This window comes from Ochotona princeps, chromosome 22 (genome assembly GCF_030435755.1).
Source record: "Ochotona princeps isolate mOchPri1 chromosome 22, mOchPri1.hap1, whole genome shotgun sequence".
NCBI classification, from domain to species: domain Eukaryota; kingdom Metazoa; phylum Chordata; class Mammalia; order Lagomorpha; family Ochotonidae; genus Ochotona; species Ochotona princeps.
Genome location: NC_080853.1, coordinates 8,851,554 through 8,871,506, shown reverse-complemented (window position 1 = coordinate 8,871,506; position 19,953 = coordinate 8,851,554). Strand labels below are relative to the sequence as shown.

Genomic DNA, 19,953 nt, shown 5'->3' with positions numbered 1-19,953 from the left:
AGGGCTGGCACTGTGGCATAACAGGTAAAGCCCCCACCTTGATACCTGCGTTCCAAATGGCACTAGTTTGAGTTCCGGCTGCTCCAACTTCTGATCTCACTCCATGAGAATGGCCTAGGAAAAGCAGCAGATTACTGAAGTGTTTGGGCTCCTGCCCCTCATGTGGGAGACTGAATGAAACTCCTGGCTTTGGCCTAGCCCAGCACTGGCCGTTGTGGCCATCTGGGGAGTGAATCAGTCTGTCTCTGTCTCTTCCCCTCTATCTGTGACTGACTTTCAAATAAGAAATTAAATATTTTAAAGAAAACCTTGGAATTCGATTGGCAGCAGAAGCACTGCACCTCCAGCTTGCGATTCTGTATGGACGCAGTGTCAGGTGGCAGCTGCTGTGTCGGTTAGTGCTCCTCCACTCCTCCACTTCACAAATACAGGAGAATAAAAAATTGGAACTTTTTAAAAAAGATTTATTTTTATTATTGGAAAGGCAGATTTACAGAGAGAAAGATCTTCCATCTGCTGATTCACTCCCCAAATGGCTACAGTGGGCAGAGCTGAGTCAATTTGGAGCAAGGAGCTTCTTCTGGGTCCCCCACCCAGTGCAGGGTCCCAAGGTTTTGGGCAGTTGTCCACTGCTTTCCTAGACCGCGAACTGGGAACTGGATCAGAAGTGAAGAAGCTGGGACATGAACTGGCACCTATCTGAGATCCTAACACTTGGAGGTGGAGGATTAGCCAGAGGAGCTGTTACCCATCTAATTGGAAACATTTGTCCTATTCACCTGCCTCCGTGCTCTGACCCTTCCCTAATCATCAGCCCATTTGGGCATACATCTTTCTCAGCTTTGTAAACAACACTGAAAATAAGAAAAACCTAATGCTTTTTTTTTTGGGGGGGGGTGGGGGTAATCCTTGTGTTTTGGCAGTAATAATTTTGGTAGAAATGATGGCTCTCAGTTGTTTGTAGTGATTGTTTAAATTTTCAAGTTTTGTTTACTGCCAAGGCTGCTGTCTGAGTCAGCTAAAGCTACCCTGATAGGACACCACTTGATCGTGGGACTTTACCAACCAAGTTTACTGCTTGCCGGTCTGGAGCTGGGAGGGTAAGATGAAGGTGGCAGTGGAGTTGGTCTCTCTTCTTGGTGTGTCACTTGACATTTATGGGGGTTCCTGGCTGCCAGTCTGCCTGGAGTGGGGTCCCCACCTTACAACCCCTTTCTCCTTAGTCACTTCCTCGGAGACCCTGTTGTTAGATACAGTCATGCTGAGGACCAAGATTTCAGTTAAGAGTTTGGGGGTGCAGTTATATCACTAACAGCCCAACTAACATATCCCTTTTCAGGCATTGGATGGTTTCCTGTTTGTGGTGAATAGAGATGGAAACATTGTGTTTGTGTCAGAAAATGTTACCCAGTATTTGCAGTATAAGCAGGAGGACCTGGTTAACACAAGTGTCTACAGTATCTTACATGAAGAAGATAGAAAGGATTTTCTTAAGAACTTGCCAAAGTCTACAGGTAGGCTCTTACATGTGTAGCAATGTTTAATGTTTCCCTCTTATCATTTCTTTTAAAATAGAATGAATGTTTAAGGAAGCAACAGATCAAACTTGCATGTAAAGGCAAGTAGTGAATAGCAAACTTAAAAAAAACGACTTCTTTATTTGGAAGGCAAAGCTATAGGGAGGGAGGGAGGGCGAAAGAGAGAAAGAGAGCGTGATAGGATCCGTGGTAGCCTGGGCTGCAGCAGCTCGGGCTTACGCAGGCCAGAGCCAGGAGACTGCCTGGGCTGCCTGAGTGGGAGGCAGGGTGCCTGAGTACTTGTGCTGTGTTCTGCCTTTCTCAGCACATCAGCAGGGACCTGGGAAGGGAAGTGGAGCAGCAGGGACTGGAACCAGCACTCACATGGCATGCAGCTCTGGCTTACCTGGCTGAGCCACAGCCGCAGACTCGATAGTGAACTTATAAAAAATATTTATTTATTTATATTAAATTGATTTACAGAATGAAGGAGAGACAAAAAGATTTTTCCATCTGCTGTTTTACTCTCCAAATGACTTCAGTGGCTGAAACTGAGCCAGTCTGAAGTCAGGAGCTTCTTTTGGGTCCCAAGGCTTTGGATCATTCTCTTCAGCTTCCCAGGCCATAAGCAGGGAGCTGGATAGGAAGTGGAGCAGCCAGTACATGCAGCTGAGGCATCTGGGTTGCCGGACCTGCAGGAGGATTTACCTGTTGAGGCACCACACCAGCCCCAATAGCAAACTTTTCAAATATGGCCATAGGGAATTCAAAATTTGGTATTTCATAGGGTCAGAATATGGAGTGAATTAATAAAATATACAGTTGTTCAAGTTGTAATTATTTGGATGCTTTATGTATTGCCACTGCGAAATGTTAGTGTCATTGTTATGGAAAACATGCATAATGAAAAATGCAGCTTGGGAGCTGGTACTGTCAGGTAGTAGACCAAGCTTCCACTTGCTGTGTTGGCAACCCTGTGGGCGCTGGTTCAAATCCCACTGCTCCACTTCCAGTTTAGCTCCCAACTAATGCACTTGGGGAAGCGGCAGAAGATAGACCCTGTACCCACAGGAAGACCTGGAAGAGTTTTTTGACTACCAGATTTGGGCCAGAGCAGCTCTGGCTGTTACGGCCTTTTGAGGAGTGAACGGTCTCTCTCTGACTCGTTCTCTGTAATTCTGCCTTTCAAATAAGAAAAATATGTTTAAAAAATGCAGCTTGAACTCCTGATACTCATTCTTCTAGTTACCCACGTTCTCTAAACATGATTTCCATTTGTCTTCCAAAGTCAATGGGGTTTCTTGGACGAATGAGACCCAGAGACAAAAAAGTCATACATTCAATTGCCGTATGCTGATGAAAACGTCGCATGACCTTCTGGATGATCCGAACACCAGTCCTGACATGCGCCAGAGATATGAAACCATGCAATGCTTTGCCCTGTCTCAGCCCCGGGCCATGATGGAGGAAGGGGAAGGTGAGAGTACTTCCATGTCTGCGAAGTTCAGTGAAGACTTGGAGTTGTGGAACTCGCACTGTTGTGGCTCTTGTTGGATTCCCTGTCCCCGCTCAACTTTTTTCTTCTTTTTTTTTTTTTTAATAGAAATTTTATTTTGGTGGAAAGGGTCAAGGATTGGGGGAAAGTGGGTGAGAACGTGTTGAGACCGGATTTTCTTTTTCTTCTTGTCTGGGGGAAGGGAGATGTTGGGAGGAAGCCACATGCAGCCTCCTCAGTACCTGGGTATGGGAAACGGCCACCTGCTGTCATCCCAGGTTCCCTGAGGTAGGGCATGCTCCAAGGGCTCTGGTCGAGTGGTTTTGATAATTACAAAATGCTATCAGTCTTGCTGCTCCAAGAATGAGGAAATCCTTCCAAGGACCATTGGCTGACATAGTCCACCCTAGAGTCTCCATTCGCCCAGATGTTTGCTGTCAACGCTTGGCTGGGGTAGTTGTCCAGTTCTGCCCTCCTTTTTCTGCCATGGTACTAGATGTCCTCTACAGGCCCCAATGGACTGCCAAATCCTCCATGTGCATCTGCGTATGCTGTCCACGACCTTTCCACTGAGATGGCCCAGTTCTGACACAAGCACTCTATGGTCAGTCCACCAATTCTGCAATTCTCCCCAGGGTTAGAGTTCTGAGTCCAGTGGTTCAGTTTGGGGAACCCCCAAGGAAACCTCATCTGAGTGATCCCAGGCCTGTCTTGTATGTGCTTGTTAGTCACCCACATCAGCCTGTGCACACACTGGTGGTTGCAATTGCTGCATCGATTCTATCTCCAGCCCCATCTGCTACATAAATCAGCCCAGGCCTGCCCACCACACAGTCTGCCCTCACGTACACCAGTGGAAACTATAGCTTAGTTGGAATGACCCCCAGTAACCCTCACCAGGCTCACCTCCTGCGCTGCTTGCTATGCTCTCCAGTATGTGTGGTAGACCAGTCCAGTCTGTCCCACATTCCGTCCAGCTCTTGTACATGTCAATGGGCATTGAAGTCTAGCTCAACCCTACCAACCCCACTAGCTAGCCCATGCTCTTGCCAGCACGTGCCACCACCTGTCTAGCCAGGCCCGCCTGTAGCCCATGTTCAACAGTGGGAGTTGCAGCCCATCAAAGAGGTGCCCACTGTTTCCCTATTGGACCCACTCCCAGCCCTGGATCTTACATTTTCCAGGTGGTTCTGCAGTCTAGCTTGGCAGTATTTGTACCCAGTTTGAGCACTTGCCAGCTGATGCTGCAGCATAGCCCAACTAACCTGCACATACTCTGGCTTATGTATGCACCTGTGGATACAGATGGTTAGCACAGCCTGGCTCTCCCTATAATCCTGTTCACATGAAGGCCGGCAGGTGTTGTAGCCTTGCCCAGTCTGGTCTGTCCCTGACCCAGTTTTCATGCTCACCTGTGGCAGGGCATCCCCCACCATACTGGGCTTGCACTCCTCCTCCCCAGAGTCTTGCATGTGCTGGTGGGTGCTGTGGCCCAGTTTGGCGGATGCTATAGACTGGCCCAGCCCAATCTGCCCCTTGTTCCAGGTCATGCTAGTGGTAACTTAAAGCCTAGCATAGCCCAGCCAGCCTCCAGTTCTGGCCCTAATGTGAACTGGTTTGTGTTGTGGCCTGATCCAGCCTTTCCTGCACCCTGTCCTGGTTCTCAGATCTGCCAGTGGGTGTTAGGAACTAGCCCAGCCTGACCTGCCCCCAGACCTGACCCACGTGTATGTCAGTGAGTACCATAACTTGGCCTGGTCTGGGTTGTTCCCAGCCTTGGTTCTTGTGCTCACCTGCAGGGACTGTGTCCTGGCTAAGGAGTTCCCCAAGCTCCTCTATCACATCTCCCTGGGCAGATCTCACGCACATTGGTGGGTCCTTGGCCCAGATTGACATTGTTTACTTCCTGTCTTGGGAGGAACAGCAGCCATGCCCAACTGGCCCACACCCATTCTGGTTCTTGCTGTTGGTATGGCTCTAGCTTTTACATGGTTCAGTGGGAACCAAGGCCCAGTCCATCTCCTGTCTACCCTGGCTCTCACATACACCAGTGGGAGCTGGAGTCTAGTCCAGTCTGGCACACCCCAGACCCTATCCACACCCATGCCAAGGGACACTACAGCCATGTCCAGCCCAGATCACTGCCCCATTCCTGCTCTTGCACTCACCAGTGGGAACTGCCAGCTGGAACATCCTCTTTACTCCCCAGCTAGGCCTGTTCCCAGCCACAGATCTTCATGTGCCAGTGGTTGTTCTGATGAAGTTCAGTATAGCCCACCCCCCATTTTGGCTTTTGCCATTGAATGCTGCAGCGTGACCTGAAACCCAGGCCCGATTGAAGTTCTCCAAGCCTGGTCCACCAGCACACCAGGCCAGCATACTATCCCCTTCTTTCCCTCCCTCCAGCCACCCAGGATCAAGGATGTGGGGAAATCCCCAGGCTTGCTCTGCCCGTCTGGGCAGGAGTCCCCAGGTCCCCACATGCCCCACCAGCGCCATCCCCCAGGCCATGCACAAGCCCACTCTCCGGACCCCCACAGTCTGCCGCCCTCCCATGTAGGTGCCCCTACTCACCTCTTGAATGGCTGTGTCTGGAAGTTCTTATCTGGTTGCATTTTTTATTGCAGATTTGCAGTCCTGCATGATCTGTGTGGCACGCCGCATCACCACAGGAGAAAGAGCATTTCCACCCAACCCTGAGAGCTTTATTACTAGACATGATCTTTCAGGTAAAAACTGGACATACACCTTCTCGCGCCATGATCTCCAGTGAAAGTGACCTGTCCCTGCACTGTGCACGGCACTGTCCTCAAGGCTGCACTGGCTGCAGCAGTGGCTCCGTGTGGATTTCTTCCAGAACCTTAAGAGACTCTTACTAAAGCTCTTAGTATTTGGAGAGTGAACCCAGTGGGTAGATTTCTCTGCTCTCTAACACTGCCCCTAAAATAAATCAATGACAAATTTTAAAGTAAACACATAAAAAAGTGCCCTTATGTGGTGGATAGTGTGGTGCAGTGGGTTAAATCCCCCCCCCCAGGATGTCCATTTAGCACATCAGAGAGCAGCTTGCGTCCTGGTTCTCCTTGGACCCAGCCATGCAGGAGACCCAGCTGGAGCTGGCATCCTGCATTTCACCCAGCCCCCTGGCTGTTGTTGGCATTTGGGGTGTTAAACCCAGGAATGGAAGATCAGTCTCTGTCACTCTGCTTCTCACCGAGATGAAAATAAATGTTTCAGATGATCTGAGCGTCTTCCCTCATTGTGAAAGAACGCACGTCTGGTATTTTTTTAACTTTCATTTGAAAGAGAGCACACACATGTGCTGTCTCATCCACTGCTTTACTTCCCACATGTCCCATTGGCCCAGACCCCAGAGTTGACAACCTGAAGCTGAATCTAGGCTTCCCAAGTAGGTGATGGGGCAACAAATTAGAGTTAGCACTGTTGACTTCCAGCATGTGGAGTGGCAGGGTGGTGGAGCCGGGAACTCAGCCCCACCATTCCAATGGAGGATGTGGGTATACTGACAGTCGTCTACCTCATTACATAGCAGTCCCTTCCCGTCACTACAGTGGACTGCTGGGCACAGGCCACTTACAGAGGGAATAGATGTATTTAAGCTCATGGTTACGGAGCTTCAGAGTTTAAGATTGGGAATCGATAGAATTTGGTTCCTGGGCACAACCCGCTGGTGGCAGCCCATCATGCTGGGACAAGGTGGGTGATGGTGTTGGCAGAACTGAGCTCTTATCACACAGGACAGTTCAAGCATTTTAGGAGTTCTATGCCAGGATTCTGGGCAAAGACCAAATATTGCAAGTAGAACTTTGTACCTAATAAGACAAGCTCTGGATATAACAGAAATTTGAACCAGAGAAGGTGGAGGAGTGAAAATCTGATGTATTTTGTTTTGCAATGCTAAATGTGTTGGTAATTCTTGGTTGGGTTTAAATCTTTATTTTCTACTAAATAGGAAAAGTTGTCAATATAGATACAAATTCACTGAGGTCCTCCATGAGGCCTGGCTTTGAAGATACAATTCGAAGGTGTATCCAGAGATTTTTTAGCCTTAATGACGGGCAGCCGGGGACCCAGAAGCGTCATTATCAAGAAGGTAAAGTAATTGAATTGACTCTTCATCTCATTTCTCACTGTCTTGGGTGTGCTGTAGTGCATCTACTGAGCATACGATCCCCATGGTTATCTGTGGGTGTTTGTGCTGGCAGGTGATCTTGAGCACACTTTTGCCTGTCCATAATGTTGTAAGTACACTGTTCCCTTGTGTTTTGAAAATATGTTCAAAATCTATTGCTTTCTCTTTATGGATATTCATGTCACTGCTTCTCATTACTAATGCTGGCGAATTTCCCCTGAAGCCTACATCCACGGCCATGCAGAAACACCAGTGTACCGGTTTTCCTTGGCTGATGGCACCATCGTGACTGCACAGACAAAGAGCAAGCTCTTCCGCAATCCTGTAACTAACGACCGGCACGGCTTTGTGTCAACCCACTTCCTCCAGAGGTAGGGATGTGTTGTCGTATATTCTTGAGTGAAATGCATTAGTGTTTCCAAGATGCTTTGGTGTTTAGATAAAATGGGAGAAGCAGCAGAAAGGTGCTTAGATCTGGTGAAATGCGTTTAGATGCCTCGATTTAAGGTATGTTTTCTTTAAGGTTTTATGTGGAAATGACTTTTGTTCGTTAATTACTTCTTGGGTAAGCTGGAGGAAAACGCATTTATAATGTGATTACTTCTGTTCTCTTTTATTTCAAATAATACACTCCTTTGCTTTTAGGGTCTGAATTTAAATTTTGAAAGTACTCTTTAGGAATAAAGTGTTCTTACTGTCGCTGTTGCTGATGGTAAATGAGTAATGCATGAGAAAGGATTCTTGAGTAATTTGCAAGATCCTCCAGACTAACTCCTATGGCTAAGATTCTGGTTCCCAGTGCTGTGCTGGCGGTACTCATGGGAAGTTTTGTCACTTATTTTAAAGTAGGTTTTTAGGTTGATAACTGATTTGTGCCTGAATTGGACAAATCAGTTGGAAGAGCATTTAATGAATTAAATTCCTAGGCAGTTACTATGTCTTTTCTGGGAATGTTTGAGGACTGTAGTGCAGGGCTAGCATTTTGTAGTGAAGGTTTGATGTGGGTTTTCTTTGCAGGGAACAGAATGGGTATAGGCCAACCCCAAGCTCTGTTGGACAGGCCGTTAGAGCTCCTGCCCCAGCTTGCAGTAGTTCTGTGGGTGGCATGAACGTGTCAGCCAACCAAGGCCTACAGATTCTGAATAGCAGGACCTATGGCGTGGCAGACCCCAGCACCACAGGGCAGATGAGTGGAGCTAGGTATGCGAGCTCCAGTAACATGAGCTCGCTGACGCCTGGGCCGAGCATGCAGTCACCATCTTCGTACCAGAACAACAGCTATGGACTCCACATGAGCAGCCCCCCGCACGGGAGTCCTGGTCTGGGCTCCAGCCAGCAGAACATCATGATTTCGCCTCGTCATCGCGGTAGTCCAAAGATGGCCTCGCATCAGTTTTCTCCCGTTGCAGGTATTCATATTGGCACTCCTTTCTTTTTTTTTTTTTTTTTTTTTTTAAGGTAATTTAAAAAATCATTTTGCCAGTGGAGAGATAGAGCTCCTGTTTACTGGTTTATTCCCCCAAATACTTGGAATAGCTCAGGTAGGGCCGAGGTCAGAGCTGGGAACTCAGTCCAGGTTCCCTGTGTGACAGGCTCCACTTACTTCAGCCGTGACCTGCTGCTTCCCAGGGTCAGGTATTGAGCCCAAACCTTCCAGTGTGTGATGCACACATCTTAACCCATGTCCTGACTCCTGGGCCCAGTGCCTGCTCTAATTTTTGTTTTTAAGCAAATCTTCTTTTATTTCCATATCACTGTAATTGTTACAAATTTATTTTAAAGTGAATTTTGAAGAATTAAGTGGTAACGTGTTAGTCTGATAGCTTCTTTTCCTAACTCTTCTCAATCCAGGTGTGCACTCTCCCATGGGGTCTTCCAGCACCACCGGGAGCCACAGCTTTTCCAGCAGCTCTCTCAGCGCCCTGCAAGCCATCAGTGAAGGCGTGGGCACTTCTCTTTTATCAACTCTGTCTTCACCAGGCCCCAAATTGGATAACTCTCCAAATATGAATATAACCCAACCAAATAAAGTAAACAGTCAGGATTCCAAAAGTCCCCTTGGCTTGTACTGTGACCAGAACCCAGTGGAGAGTTCAGTGTGTCAGTCAAATAGCAGAGAACACCTCAGTGACAGAGAAAGTAAGGAGAGCAGTGTGGAGGTGTCAGAGAATCAGCGGGGCCCCTTAGAGAGCAAAGGTCATAAAAAGTTGCTTCAACTACTCACCTGCTCCTCTGATGACCGGGGGCATTCTTCTCTGACCAATTCCCCCCTTGACTCAAGTTCTAAAGACTCCTCCATCAGCATCACCAGCCCCTCTGGAGTATCCTCCTCGACGTCAGGGGGCGTGTCCTCCACATCCAATCTGCACGGGTCGCTGTTGCAAGAGAAGCACCGGATTTTGCACAAATTGCTGCAGAATGGGAACTCGCCAGCCGAAGTGGCCAAGATTACTGCCGAGGCTACCGGCAAGGACACGAGCAGCGCGCTTTGCTGCGCAGAGGGAAGCATTAAGCAGGAGCAGCTCAGTCCCAAGAGGAAGGAGAATAATGCACTGCTTAGGTATCTGCTGGACAGGGATGAGCCGAGCGATGCCCTCGCCAAGGAACTGCAGCCCCAGGTGGACACGGCAGAGACTAAAATGGGTCAGTGCAGCAGCGCCACCACTGCCAGCTCAAGCCAAGGGAAGGACACAAAAATTAAAACAGAACCAAGCGAGGAGGTAATTTGTTTTCTCTCTCTTATCCCAACTTAGTCATCATGTCTCATCATTTGCTTTCGATATGTTATACACCAGTTCTTTTGTTTTAGGTTTGGTTTATGGAAATTAATCTTGATCTTTTGTTCTGTTATTCTTTCAGCATCAGTAAGTTTACTCTGATATAGTGTAGAAATATCAGATGTATATATTTAAAAATATAACTTCTTAGTGGCCATTTTGAAATCTTTTTTTTTCCTTTTTAAGATTTATTTATTATTATTGGAAAGGGAGATTTCCAATAAAATCTGGTGTTTTGAGGAACACCAGAGGTTGTTGATAAAAGAGCAGATAAAAGGCTTAGGGAAGACCAACAGTTGGGTGTAGGTTTAGTTTCTTTAACTTAGTGTTTGCCAAGTTTGTTGACCAAAGCTGTTTTGAGAGCGTGCCTAAGAATGTGTTCCTGAGTGTCAGCCTGTCACTTTTATGTCCAGTGACGCTTATTTACAGAGGAAATGTGTAGACTCACATCCCCGACAGACGAGGCTCAGGTCACTGCAGTGACCAGGGTCAGCTGCAGAACATTGTACAGTGTGAGAACCAAATGTTTGAAAAATGCCCCATTTGAAAGCACCAAATCCAGTATTTATCTTAGTGGTTTAAGCTGCCATAAAGGAGACAACCTTAAGTCGGGCACTATCATTTCAGGTAATTTGTTTTCTGCTTGCTCGCATTTCCTGTATTCTGGTGTGTGTGTACATCTAGGAATGTGTACAATATGATTCTTAAAATTTTGCTTCCAGGGCTCTGGAGACTTGGATAACCTGGATGCTATTCTTGGTGATCTAACCAGTTCTGAATTCTACAATTCCATGTCTACAAATGGTAGTCAGCTGGGGACCAAGCAGCAGATGTTTCAAGGAGCTAATTCTTTGGGTAAGAAAGTACCAACAGGTTGGTTTTTTGCAGTCTGTGCACACTGATAAACATACCACAGATATTCTGCCTCTCAGTTTCTTTTACTGGTTTTTAATATGTGTGTGTGTGTGTGTGTGTGTGATTTGAAAAACTTCTTAGATTTTTTTTTTTGTAGTGTCTTTTTCTAACTCATATGTCAGTAATCATGGTGCTTATAAGAAAATGTTCATCTTTGATTATTCTAGATGAGTAATGGGTGTTGGGGCATATAGTGTCCTTGTCCACACACAGGAGGATTAAAAAGCAGTTCAATCTGTAGATTGTAACCTGTTCTTTGGGGTTGGCTTTGTAGTACAGTGGTGAAGTTGCTGCCTGCAGTGCTAGTATCCCGTCTCGGCACTGGTTTAATTCTGGCTGAGGCACTTTCCATCCAGCTCCCTGCAAATGTTCCTGGGAAAGCCCTGCATCTGATGGGAGACCTAGAAGTTCCTGGCTCTGGCCTGGCCATTGTGGACTTTTAGGGAATAAGCCGGTTGGTTTATTATCTCTTTGTCCCTCCCTCTCTGTAATTTTGCCTTTTAAATAGTTAAAAACAAAATTTGGGGACTTTGTCATTTAACATGAGAGTTTTCATCTTGAGTGTTTGCTGGGTCTCTCCCAACCTCTCCTTTGTTCCTGTGTGTTTGCTTCTTTATCAGTTTAATGAGGATGTATTGTGTGAACCAAGTATAAAGGAATAATTGATGATGGCTATTCCTATTTGCAGAGGTGCTATTTCCTAAACTGAAATGGATAGAAAATTGGAACAAGAAAACCAAGTTAGGAGGAAATTCCATGTTTCATTCCATATTTGATTAGAAGACAACCTGTCTGGTTGGAAGAACCTATAGGAGTTTGAAACCTTTGCAATATTAAGTAAAACAGAATAGGAATGAACATGTTAGACTCAACAAGTGATCAGTATTTCAGCCTCAGAATGGTTTCTGTTGTATTTGAAATATGGGATTTTTTTGAGGGGGAGGGGCAGGGAAGAGGCTTAGTATTTATGTATTGACTTAAAAGATTTATTGAGGGGAGAGGGAAGAGCCTCCTGTCTTCTGGTTTACTTCCCAAATAGCCATGGCTGGCACAGGGCCACGGCCAGGCTGAAACCAGGAGCCAGGAACTCCCTTTGGTCTCTCACGTGAGTGTCAGTGGCCCCAGCGCATGACTCTTCTACTACTACTTACTCAGGCCCATTAGCAGGGAGCTGAGTTGGAAGAGAAGCAGCTGGTGCTCATATGTGAGTTGGTACCACATACAGTGGCTTAATGTGCTGTGCCACAGTTCTGGCCACCTTGTTACAGCTTTCTCTCTTATACCCCCTCTCTCAATCCCAAATTAGGTTATGTGCTTCTTGCTGGATTTCCTAACACCATTGTACATCTCTGTTGCACTTCTCAGCTGGTTAACTGCCCCCATTCTCTGGAAGGCAGAGCCTGAGTCTTGTGCTGCATTAGTTACAGTGCCTCACAAAGAGCACACCAACTTTATTAGTTAAATGGGCTGGGGGATACATGCAATGAATGTGCAAGATTCTTAGAAACCTTGGACAGAATTGTTGAATATTCCGTGGTCAAGATGTTTCAGAGGCTGAAGCCAGGAGCCTGAAACACCATCTGGGTCTCTCACATGGGCGGCAGGGACGCAAGTGCTGGGACCATCTTCTGCCACTTTTCCAGGCACTTTGGGGGAACTGAATTGGAAGTGGAGCAGTGGGATTTGAACTAAAACACCAGTACAGGATACTGGCACCACAAGTGGCAGTCTAATATGCTGTACCACCATGCCAGGCCTTATTTATTTAATTTAAAAAATCTTTTACTTGAAAAGCATAGATAGACACACAGAGGGTCAGCGATCTCTTCATGTGCAGGTTCACCCCAGAGGCCCACGAGAGCCAGGCTTGGGCCAGTCTGGAGACAGAAGCCAGGAATTCCATCAGGATCTCCCACTGGTGGCAAGTGCCCCAAACAGACCATGGTTGAACTCTCTCAGGAAACTTAGCAGGAAGCAGGATTGGAAATGGAGCAGCTGGGACTTGAACTTGCACTGTAGTCTGATGCAGGCTTCCTGAGCTCCCTAGTGTTTACTTTGTAGCGGAAGACAATGTTTATTTTCATGAGAAGGAAAGCCACCCTGGGTTGGGGAGTTGCAGTGTTTGGTATTGATTTGTGTGTTTTGCATTGTCAGGATACTTGTGTACACAGTGCTTCTGTTTTCACCAGGTTTGAGAAGCCCCCAGTCTGCACAGTCCGTTCGCCCTCCCTATAACCGAGCAGTGTCTCTAGACAGCCCTGTTTCTGTTGGCTCAGGTCCTCCCGGAAAGAATATCAGTACTTTCCCTACGTTACCAAAGCAACCTGCGATGGGTGGAAATCCCAGGATGGTGGACACCCAGGAAAATTATGGCTCAAATATGGGTATGTTATTTTTGATTCGTGTTTGTGATGAGAAAAAAATCTTTTTTGGCAAAGAAAATTTAAAAAACTTAAAACCTGTTAAATAATTGGGACTCAATCATAAGCTTTTCTCCCCTCCAGCGTTCATGCTTGAAATTTTAATTGCTGTATTGGCCCAGCGTGGTAACTTACTGGCTAAAGTTCTCACCTTGAAGGTGCTGGAATCCCATATGGGCACTGATTCCAGTCCCAGTAGCCCCCACTTCCCATCCAGCTCCCTGCTTGTGGCCTGGAAAGCAGTCAAGGACGGCCCAAAGCCTTGGGACCCTGCACCCACGTGGGAGACCTGGAAGAGGCTCCTGGCTCCTGACTTCCAATTGGCTCAGCTCCAGCCCTTGCGGCCGCTTGGGGAGTGAATTAGTGGACGGAGGATCTTCCTCTCTTCTCTCCTCCGCTCTATATATCTGATTTAAAAAAAAAATAACTGATATGATTATTTAAACTGTTGGAGTCTTTCAGTGCTGTGACTTTTTTGAACCTGAAATGAACACACGGCGTGGTGACCTGTCAGCACCGTCCTGTTGGCCAGCCTGTTCTTATGGTGGCAAAACACTTCGTTGCCAGCATTGAGGTGCATGATGACTGCACGAAATAAGGAGGAGTGTAAATAACATGGGAAAGACCTAATTATTTCTGTCTGTCTTAGGTGGACCAAACAGAAACATGGCTGTGACTCAGACTCCTTCCTCGGGAGACTGGGGCTTGCCGAACCCAAAGGCCAGCCGAGTGGAACCCATGGGCTCAGGTGCCATGGGCAGACCAGCAGCAGATTACAATGGCTCTTTACCCAGACCTGCACTGGGAGGCTCTGTGCCCTCCTTGCCCCTGCGTTCTAACAGCATCCCAGGTGCGAGACCAGTGATGCAGCAGCAGCAACTTCCAATGAGTGAGTGTCCCCTTCATTGAAAAGAGAAAATTGAATATTTCAGGTCATTTTTGCTGTTGACTTATTTGGACATGTGCGTGTTTTTCTCCTCCCCCCAGGGCCTGGTGAGATTCCTGTGGGAATGGGGGTCAACCCCTATGGCCAAGCAGCCCCAACTAACCAGTCAGGTTCCTGGCCGGATGGCATGCTGGCCATGGAACAGGGCCCGCATGGGACTCAAACCAGGTAAGGCTTTTTGTGTTGTTACCTCTGTTGACAAGTTAGTATTGGATTATGGGGGCATACAGGCAAACCTGAAAGAGTATGAGAAAATTCTCTATGAAACTGAGGTACTTGGCCAAGGAAGGCACTTCTCAGAACACTGAAACAAAGTGAGGCTGAGGTGAACAGTGCAGCCTGTCGGAGGGAGCCAGGAGAGCTACGGAGTGCCGTGTCACCGCCTGTCAGTGGTTAGGACTCAGAACCTTCCAGAATTCCGTGAGGCGGGGGGCGATCAGCTCCTGTGTGATGTGACAGGATAGGCATAAGTGCCAGTGATTTCATCAATGATGTTCAAAGGATACATTATAGCTGTCTGGAAACTTACTGTGGATTAAGACAGTTGTTTTCTAAAGTTGTCTGAATATTTCTTTTTAAAGATTATTTTTAAATTTTATATAATTTTATGACATAGTTTCATAGACTCTGGGATTCCCCAAGCCCTCCCCCCATATTGAATTCCTCCATATTGTGACAGTGGTACAGATCATATCCAGTCTCGATTCCTTCATTGTGGGTATGGACCATGCCGAGAGCCCAGCATCTTATTGTCCAGATAAATTCAACAGTTTCATTGGGAGACCATCCTTGGTCTGAAAGTAGAGCTGGTAGAATATCATCTCCTACAGTGAGATGTCACTACACAACTTCAACAACAGGAAGAAACATCGACATTAAGAACATCATGAAGTTAATTAACATGGTATTGAGTGACCAATATGTTAGAAAATGCAAGTTCTTAACCACATCCTGTAACTACTTCCTTGACATCTCAATTTTAGTATATATAACAACTGAGTATAAACTTAACATCAAAGTTTCTATGCAGTTACGTCTTGTTTAGCATTAACAGTCATAAATTGATGAAGTTTTTCGGGGAGAAAAGTTGTCTGAATATTTCAGTGATGATAGTGGAGGGGAACTGAGTACCCTTACCCATTTTGTGAAAGAATGGAGGGTCAGTCTCTGATTTAACTTCTAACCTATTTGCTTGTAAGAAGTCATGGTCAGTGTCCACTGTGACTCAAACTGTATGGTAAATTAAGAGAAAAAGGAACCAGTTTGTGGATTGATAGTGATGTAACTAAGTATGTTTATTAGCTGAGTGTTCGTAGATAGTGATGTAACTGAGTTTGTTAGCTGAGTGTTCGTAGATAGTGATGTAACTAAGTGAGTTTGTTAGCTGAGTGTTCTGGTTGTGCGCAGCAGTGTGTTTCTTTTTTTTTTAATAAAGATTTATTCACTTTATTATTACAGTCAGATATACAGAGAGGAGGAGAGACAGAGAGGAAGATCTTCCGTCCGATGATTCACTCCCCAAGTGAGCCGCAACGGCCGGTGCGCGCCAATCTGAAGCCGGGAACCTGGAACCTCTTCCAGGTCTCCCATGTGGGTGCAGGGTCCCAAGGCTTTGGGCCGTCCTCAACTGCTTTCCCAGGCCACAAGCAGGGAGCTGGATGGGAAGTGGAGCTGCCGGGATTAGAACTGGTGCCCATATGGGATCCCGGGGCTTTCAAGGCGAGGACTTTAGCCGCTAGGCCCAGCAACAGTGTGTTTCACACTTGGTGTCGGAGAACTGTGGCACCTAGGGCTGCAGTTCTGAACTTGGTATTGCGTAGTCAGTAGGTGTTTTGTGGGTTAGGGAAAGCCAGGGTGTTTTGGTAGTTGTCTGGCTGTAGTCATTGATATTTTAGTGTTTTTATTCTTTCTTCTGTGCTTTGTTTGATTTTCCAAGTTTTCAAATATCGCAGTTTCCATCATCTTTATTCTTATCCTGAAAACAGTCCCCTCCCCCAGTCCCAGTCTCTGCTGTTCTCCGAATGCGTAGCATTTGGCGATTATTTTTGGTAGCAGGATTGTGGATGAAGTTTTGATGTTCTGAGATGACCTGGTGCAGTTTTCAAACCGCTGGTCTTAAGTTTAAATTGGTGCTGGTTTCTCGTTTATATGGTTCACAATTTGCAGTCATGTGAGATATTACTGCACATGAAAATACTGTGCCTCGGTGCTCGGATCCAGTGTTGTCTTTAAACAGAGAATAAATCGACGGCAAGTCACTTTCTGGTCCTTTCTCAGGAATTCCCTGGATGATCTCCTTGGGCCTCCTCCTAACCTGGAAGGCCAGACTGATGAAAGAGCCTTGCTGGATCAGCTGCACACCCTCCTGAGCAACACGGACGCCACGGGCCTGGAGGAGATCGACAGAGCGCTGGGCATCCCCGAGCTGGTGAATCAGGTAGGCTGTGGGTGTGCCTGTGCCCGGCACAGGAGCCCAGAGCCGTGGCCTTGTGCAGCTGTGTGTGGGGTACTCCTCCCGCTGACGTTACAGCACGCATTCATAGCATTTGTTAAAGCAGACTTTGTGAATGATGTCACTTCTAGCCAACTTCTGTGTTACGGACATGTCACATTTTAGTCAGCCATAGACATCTAATGAGCCTATAGTTTACAAATTACTGCCTTTTGTTAGTTATAAGTTCTTGTTTGTATAGATACCTATGCTTCCTAGCCAACCATTGTGTTCTCTGAGGAGGCAGGCCATTTTTTTTTTTCTGTTTAAATTAATCAGCTTGGACAAACTATTAGCTCTACCAGCCATCTGACCAGAGCACGGTTTCTCCTTTTCCTGTTTGTATGCCAGCTTCTTGATGATATGGCGTTTACAAATCTGTATTTCTGAAAGGAAGCTGGGGAGAGTGTCGGTGCTGGGACTGTGCACTGGGAGAGGGAGCTGGGAAGTGTCGGTGCTGGGACTGTGCACTGGAAGAGGGAGCTGGGGAGTGTCGGTGCTGGGACTGTGCACTGGGAGAGGGAGCTGGGGAGTGTCACAGTTGCTGACTGTTCTGGACGGTGAATGTTGACACTAGGGAGTGCGATGCAGGGAGATTCGGAGGTACTTGTGACACCCAGGTCATGTTGTAGAGTAGGCATTTGTAGAAATAAAATGAAGAGTTCGGAGATGTTTGAGTTGGAGGCAGATGTTTCAGAGATAACTTCCTGTGGATGAAAATGCCCAAGCATAGAGTGTACGGAAAGGGAGGGTGGGGTTTGGGGCCACGCCCTGCGAGACTCTTGCTGATCATCCAGGAAAAGGCCGACTGTTCCAGGACATGCTGTTGCATGCTGGGAGAATGGTCCAGGCCTGTGACGGAACAGATGAAGGAGAATGCAGTTCTTGAGGCAGGTCATAGCACAACAGGCATTCTTCCTTCAGAATATGTAAGGTACATTTTGTGAGGTGATTAAGACACTAGTTGGAATGCCTGCATCCCGTATTGGAGTGCCTGGATTCAAGTCCCAAGCCTGCCCTCCATTCCAGCACCCTGTTCGTGTGTGTCCTGGGGGCAGCTGGGCAGCAAGTGATGGCTCGGATGCTTGGGTCTCTGCCACCGACGTGGGAGTTCCAGGCGGAGTCCCTGGCCTCTGGCCCTCACCTGCCCACTTGGGGAAATGAACCAGCAGTTGGGAGACCTTTGTATCTCTGCCCTTCAAATAAATATTTTAAAACATTTTTAATTTTTACTTTTTTCCCTGCCATCTGCTGATCCTTAACCTGTACATGTCCCAGCCCGTGGCGGAGTGATACCTGTCATGTGATTTCGTAAATACTTGTTAGACAAATTGATTCCTTCTGTTCTACTTTTTGCACCACCATGTTCATCTGGTGTATATGTGCCAACAGAATATGAACATTTGTTTATTTCTGTGGGTTCTATTAAAAAAATCGCCACTTGCTACCTTCAAAAGTGTAAAATTTAGGAGAATGGATTGACTGCAATGATTTTAATTGGTTTCTAGTTGGCGCGGGCGATCAACATTTGTTGCTGCACTGGTCTGGTTTGGAAGCACTTTTGTTTCTCCAAGTGTTTGATGGGTTATGATTATCTGGCTCATACAGTATCTGAGTGTCTCCCTGTGTCATATTTTGTGCCGGACAGTAGGACATAGTCCTGACAGAGAGGGTGTGTAGTGTGTCCTTGTGACACTTTGAAGATGATACGAAAGTCGCCTTGATTTTGCTTTTGGGATTGTGCAGCGTGATTGCACTGCGTTCCCTCGAAGACTTGCTTTGCTTTTTGAGCTTTCAAAGGTGTACTTCACTGTTCATTTTTGTCTTTGATGTCAAGGGACAAGCTCTGGAGCCCAAACAGGATGCTTTCCAAGGCCAAGAAGCAGCAGTGATGATGGATCAGAAGGCCGCGTTGTACGGGCAGACGTACCCTGCACAGGGGCCTCCGATGCAGGGAGGCTTTAACCTTCAGGGGCAATCACCACCTTTTAACTCGATGATGAATCAGATGAACCAGCAAGGCAACTTTGCTCTCCAGGGAATGCACCCAAGGGCCAACATCATGAGGCCCCGGACCAGCACCCCCAAGCAGCTCCGGATGCAGCTGCAGCAGAGGCTGCAGGGCCAGCAGGTAACCAACCGTCCTGGACGCCGCTCGGACCCGCTGGGCTCTGTGTTGACCTCGCTGTCTTCAGGTTCTTTTGGCTCATGTTCCTCAGAGCTCTTCCCATTGCTGTCTCTCTCTTCTCTCTCTTCTCAATCAAAAGAATTCCTTTTGTGTGCATTTCCATGTAAAATATGTACAGGTGACTCTTTGCCAGAGTCGTGCTTTTAGAACTGGATACTGGTTTTTTAATTGAAAGATCAGATATACAGAGAGGAAGATCTTCTGTCCATTGATTCACTTCCCAAGTGGCCACTACGGCCGGAGCTGAGCCAATATGATCTGAAGCCAGGAGCCTCTTTGGGGTCTCCCACGCGGATGCAGAGTCCCAAGGCTTTGGGCTGTCTTTGACTGCTTTCCCAGGCCACAAGCAGAGAGCTGGATGGGAAGCGGGGCCACTGGGATTAGAACCAGTGACCATATGGGATGCTGGCACACGCAAAGCAAGGACTAGGCGCTAGGCTACCGCGCCATCCCTTTAAACATTTCTTAAGGATTTATTTATTTAGAAGAGCTAAAGAGAGTGTGTGTGAGTGCACTTCTGCCTGTTGATTCACTCCCGGATGGCTGCAACAACCAGCCTGCACAAAGTTGGAGCCAGGAGCTTCTTCCACGTTTTCCATAGGGTGGCAAGACCCCAAATAATTATGTCATTTTCTGTTGCCTTAGCAGGGAGCTGGATTGGAAGAGCAGAGTGCAACTTGAACCCGGTGCAAGTCCTTAGTATAAGTAACCAAATAGTGGAGCCTCCTTGGTTTTAGCCAGTGTTTGGAACCTCTGATTTGTAGTTGTATAGGGCCAGAGTTTTTTACTTCCAACTAATGTTCCAATTTTATTTGAAAAGTTATTTTTTATTTGAGAGGTAGGAGTGGGTCTCATCCCCACTTACTGGGGAGTTGAAATCAAGAGCTGGAACCCAATCCAGGTCCCCCAGGCAGGCGCAGGACCCCAGCCACCTGAGCCGTCACTGCCCCTCTAGGGTCTCCGCCGACAGGAAGCTGCCATCCAGCTCCTGCCTTCTAATGTGTGATGTGGGCGTCTGAGTCACCCAATGCCTACCTCCCCGCAGGTGTCT

At 47.1% G+C, this 19,953-nt stretch overlaps 1 protein-coding gene across 3 annotated transcripts in view; it reads left to right on the top strand.

Moving 5' to 3' along the window:
* The window catches only part of NCOA3 (nuclear receptor coactivator 3), an 81,707-nt gene that overhangs the window by 57,408 nt on the left and 4,346 nt on the right, over positions 1-19,953 (top strand). For 2 of the 3 annotated variants that reach the window (XM_058679509.1, XM_058679510.1), the window contains 13 exons: positions 1,340-1,514; positions 2,806-2,994; positions 5,640-5,741; positions 6,986-7,126; positions 7,389-7,536; positions 8,183-8,574; positions 9,017-9,885; positions 10,665-10,797; positions 13,047-13,241; positions 13,927-14,166; positions 14,265-14,391; positions 16,501-16,660; positions 18,552-18,845. In XM_058679509.1, coding sequence (XP_058535492.1) covers positions 1,340-1,514; positions 2,806-2,994; positions 5,640-5,741; positions 6,986-7,126; positions 7,389-7,536; positions 8,183-8,574; positions 9,017-9,885; positions 10,665-10,797; positions 13,047-13,241; positions 13,927-14,166; positions 14,265-14,391; positions 16,501-16,660; positions 18,552-18,845 — 3,165 coding nt within the window. The remainder of the gene's footprint in view (positions 1-1,339; positions 1,515-2,805; positions 2,995-5,639; positions 5,742-6,985; positions 7,127-7,388; positions 7,537-8,182; positions 8,575-9,016; positions 9,886-10,664; positions 10,798-13,046; positions 13,242-13,926; positions 14,167-14,264; positions 14,392-16,500; positions 16,661-18,551; positions 18,846-19,953) is intronic. The other variant, XM_058679511.1, reaches the window with a different exon arrangement.